This window comes from Nerophis ophidion, linkage group LG13 (genome assembly GCF_033978795.1).
Source record: "Nerophis ophidion isolate RoL-2023_Sa linkage group LG13, RoL_Noph_v1.0, whole genome shotgun sequence".
Classification (NCBI taxonomy): Eukaryota; Metazoa; Chordata; class Actinopteri; order Syngnathiformes; family Syngnathidae; genus Nerophis; species Nerophis ophidion.
The window spans coordinates 52,997,006-53,002,005 of record NC_084623.1 but is presented as its reverse complement, the minus strand read 5'-3'; the positions used below and the strand labels follow the sequence as shown (position 1 = coordinate 53,002,005).

Genomic DNA, 5,000 nt, shown 5'->3' with positions numbered 1-5,000 from the left:
GGAAGGAGGTTTTGGCTCAAAATCTCACGATACATGGCCACATTCTTTCTTTCCTTAACACGGATCAATTGTCCTGTCCCCTTAGCAGAAAAACAGCCCCAAAGCATGATGTTTCCACCCCCATGCTTCACAGTAGGTGTGGTGTTCTTGGGATGCAACCCAGTATTCTTCTTCCTCCAAACACGATGAGTTGAGTTTATACCAAAATGGATACATGGATGATACAGCAGAGGATTGGGAGAATGTCATGTGGTCAGATGAAACCAAAATATAACTTTTTGGTATAAACTCAACTCGTCGTGTTTGGAGGAAGAAGAATACTGAGTTGCATCCCAAGAACACCATAACTACTGTGAAGCATGGGGGTGGAAACATCAAGCTTTGGGGCTCTTTTTCTGCTAAGAGGACAGGACGATTGATCCGTGTTAAGAAAAGAATGAATGAGGCCATGTATCGTGAGATTTTGAGCCAAAACCTCCTTCCATCAATGAGAGCTTTGAATGGTTGACCAAATACTTATTTTCCACCATAATTTACAAATAAATTCTTTAAAATTCCTACAATGTGAAATCCTGTATTTTTTTTTCACATTCTGTCTCTCACAGTTGAAGTGTACCTAGGATGAAAATTACAGACCTCTGTCATCATTTTAAGTGGGAGAACTTGCACAATCGGTGGCTGACTAAATACTTTTTTGCCCCGCTGTAAGTGTTCACTTCATATTTGGTTTCTATTACCGACGACTCTGCAACACCAAGTCCAGTCTTGTGGTAAAACAACAACAGATGACAAAAGAAATATTCAATTCGATATTTTTCCGGAGGCCATTATAACAGTCTTGCCGTCTCTCTCACACACAAACACACACACACACACACACACACACACACACACAAAACAACCTCATGTCCCAAACACACACTGCTTCACAGTGTCGATAGATCTGTCTTTACAGTCCAAACATGAATGGAACACCATAAGTGCTTGTAATATGAGCAGAACAAAGATCATATATTTGGCTTCAATAACAAATATAAGAGATAATACCTGAATTTCGCTACATGCACAATGCATAAACCTATCCGTGTATTCTTCGACTCTCCGTGAACGGGAACATAATAACGTAAAGGCCGACATAACGCACACAATCATGTGTGACCTGAAGAAAAAGGCAGTGATTATACGGTAAAGAAAGCGATGCGTTCAAAAGCCTTCGCCGACGTCACGACCGGTTATTCCGAGGTTTTCGAGGGGGGTTACAAAGACAAGGAGTGTGAACGGGAGGCAAAAGTGGTGGTCGGTGGAAGATGGCACTGGTGCGGGTCCGGGTCAGACTGCGTTGGTGACGATGAAGCCTCTGTGTTGCTCATTGCTGGGCTCGGGGGTGACGCTCTTTGACAGACGCTGCACATCACAACGCCACAAAGGAGATATAAGGTTAGCACGGACAGTACTCAAAGCGCTTCACTTTACCCCACATTTTGTTATGCTACGGCAAGGGTCGGGAACCTTTTTGGCTGAGAGAGCCAAAAAAGCCAAATATTCTAAAATATATTTCCGTAAGAGCCATATAATTTTTTTTTAACACTGAACACAACTAAACACGTGCATTTTTAAGTAAGACCAACATTTCTAGAGTATAATATGTCTCTTATTCTTTGTAATAACATTGTTATTCTGAAGCTAATTGTGGAGGGGGCGTGGCCTGTGGGCCTGCAGCGAACTGGGGTGTGCCAGGACCGGCTTCAAAATCAGCGACAGGTGCGTAGACGGCCCACCTGGGCCTTGTTATCTAATCACCTGTCACTCTGTTATAAGCGGCAGCCGGGAGGAGAGACGGGGTTGGGGCTGGAAATACAATTGCTGGAAAGCAACTGAGAGACTTTTTGAAGAATAAAACAATATGGTAACCCTGAGACAGGCTCTGATGTTGGTGCTTGGTGGTCCGAAGAACCCCCAGGAGGGCAAGCCCCACACTAACCAATAATAAATAAATAAGTTCTTACAATTAACGCAACTTCTTGAACAGGTGCGGTAGAAAACGGATGGATTAAAAATGCATGAGAATGTTTTATATTTTTAACATTATTTTTAACTCTGTGATTATAAGTGGAATTATTCATTACTTATCGTTTTAAGCAACGTCAGCTCAGGTTTATCCGAGAACCAGATGCAGTCATCAAAAGAGCCGCATCTGGCTCTAGAACCATAGGTTCCCTACTCCTGTGCTACGGCCTGGGTAAAAAATGGAATGAATCCATTTTCGTCCTTAAAATTCTACACAAAATACCCCATAATGTCAATGTGAAAGCGTTCTTTTTTTCTTAGAATTTTTTGCAAATTTATAAAAATAAGTTAAGAAATATTACATAAAGTGTGCAATCCATATTTTAAATGCAAACCCCGTTTCCGTAAAAGTTGGGAAATTGTGTTAGATGTAAATATAAACTGAATACAATGATTTGCAAATAATTTTCAACCCATATTCAGTTGAATATGCTACAAAGACAACATATTTGATGTTAAAACTGATCAACATTTTTTTGTTGTTGCAAATAATCAATAACTTTAGAATTTGATGCCAGCAACACGTGACAAAGAAGTTGGGAAAGGTGGCAATAAATACTGATAAAGTTGAGGAATCCTTATCAAACACTTATTTGGAACATACCACAGGTGTGCAGGCTAATTGGGAACAGGTGGGTGCCATGATTGGATATAAAAGCAGCTGCCATGAAATGCTAAGTAATTCACAAACAAGGATGGGGCGAAGTTCACCACTTTGAAAGCAAATTGTCGAACAGTTTTAGAACAACATTTCTCAACGAGCTATTGCAAGGAATTTAGGGATTTTACCATCTACGGTCCGTAAAATCATCAAAAGGTACAGAGAATCTGGAGAAATCACTGCACGTAAGCGATGGTATTACGGATCTTTGATCCCTCAGGCGGTACTGCATCAAAAACCGACATCATTGTGTAAAGGATATCACCACATGGGCTCAGGAACACTTCATAAAACCACTGTCAGTAACTACAGTTGGTCGCTACATCTGTAAGTGCAAGTTAAAACTCAAAAATACAACTCTATGTTATCAGTTTCTGATTTGTTAAGTTGTATAACAGTGCATAATATTGCTAATTTGTAGTGGTCTTTTCTGAACTATTTGGAAAAAAAGATATAAAAATAACAAAAAATTGTTGAAAAATAAACAAGTGATTCAATTATAAATAAAGATTTCTACACATAGAAGTATTTATCAACTTAAAGTGCCTTCTTTGGGGATTGTAATAGAGATCCATCTGGATTCTAAACATTTCTTCACAAAAAAGAAATCTTTAACATCAATATTTATGGAACATGTCCACAAAAAAATCTAGCTGTCAACAATGAATATTGCATTGTTGTATTTTTTTTCCCACAATTTATGAACTTACATTCATATTTTGTTGAAGTATTATTCAATAAATATATTAATAAAGGATTTTTGAATTGTTGCTATTTTTGGAATATTTAAAAAAAATCTCACATATCCCTTGGCATACCTTCAAGTACCTTCAGGGGTACGAGTACCCCCATTTGAGAACCACTGTTTTAGACAATACTTTTACCAGGTCTTGAGCAAAAACAAATGTGTGTATGGCATTCTGAGGATGAAATAATTCAAATATTGAGGTCTTTTTTTTTGGTTATTTTGAATCATGTAAGCACATCATTTACTGTGATTAATCAAGTTTAGGCCAAAATCCAAATTCAAAAGTGTGATTAATCTAATTAAAAAAAATATCATTTGACATGATTAAAATTTAACACACTGACGCTAAAAGATACTACACAAGATTGTATTATTACTGTACATTTTGGACTTATTGTCTTGTGTTGCGTGTTTTTCCCTGTCAGACTCTTCTTTAGTATTTTCCTTTCACTGTTTGGACAGCAGATTGGTTTTTCACTAACAGTGAAAATGTGTGGGATTGGTAATTGGCAATAGGGGTATCCCGATCCGATTTTGGCATCGAATATTGGTCCCAAATCAGCAAAAAAATAAAAATAAACAAAAAAACAAGTATCGGATTACAAACCTCAAAACCAGTGAAGTTGGCATATTGTGTAAATAGTAAATAAAAACAGAATACAATGATTTGCAAATCCTTTTCAACCTATGTTCAATTGAATAGACTGCAAAGACAAAATACTTAACGTTCGAACTGGAAAACTTTGTTATTTTTTGCAAATATTAGCTCATTTGGAATTTGATGCCTTAAACATAATTCAAAAAAGCTGGCACAAGTGGCAAAAAAGACTGAGAAAGTTGAGGAATGGTCATTAAACCCTTATTTGGAACATCTCACAGGTGAACAGGCTAATTGGGAACAGGTGGGTGCCATGACTGGGTATAAAATAATACAAATAGAATAGAATAGAAAGTACTTTATTGATCCCTGGGGGAAATTCGGCACCACAGTTGGCTCACAATAAACAATAATAAATAATATTTGAAATATATTATATATATAATATATGAATAATATAAATATATTCTACATATATTCTACATTTAAGTGCAGTCAAGAAGGAACATATGCATTATATAGTCTGATGGCTGTCGTTATGAAAAGCAGCTTCCATGAAACGCTCAGTCATTCACAAACAATGACGGGGCGAGGGTCACCACTTTGTGAACAAACGCGTGGGCAAATTGTCGAACAGTTTAAGAACAACATTCCTCAACGAGCTATTGCAAGGAATTTAGGAATTTTTCCAGTTTTGTGGAAATCCCAACTTTGTCCACATCATCAGTTGCTATGTAGAGTGACGCTTTCCATCATTTTCAGCAGACTGCATTGCAGAATGATTCTACCCACATGAATCCCTTCCCTGCTGTAATTAAATACCTAGTAAGAAAACACACGTTTTGAACTGTTCACTCATCTATCAGCAGAAGTTAACTTATACGTATGTTTGTCGTTTGCCTTGGTGGAGATGTCAACACTGGACA

The 5,000-nt window shown here is 37.5% G+C and overlaps 1 protein-coding gene across 2 annotated transcripts in view; it reads right to left on the bottom strand.

The window, feature by feature from the left end:
- Positions 1–513: 513 nt before the first annotated feature.
- LOC133564727 (sodium-dependent serotonin transporter-like) overlaps positions 514–5,000 on the bottom strand; it is a 65,560-nt gene continuing 61,073 nt past the window's right edge. For both annotated transcript variants that reach the window (XM_061919208.1, XM_061919207.1), the window contains one exon: positions 514–1,404. In XM_061919208.1, the coding sequence (XP_061775192.1) occupies positions 1,330–1,404 (75 nt within the window). In that variant the 3' untranslated portion in view covers positions 514–1,329. The remainder of the gene's footprint in view (positions 1,405–5,000) is intronic.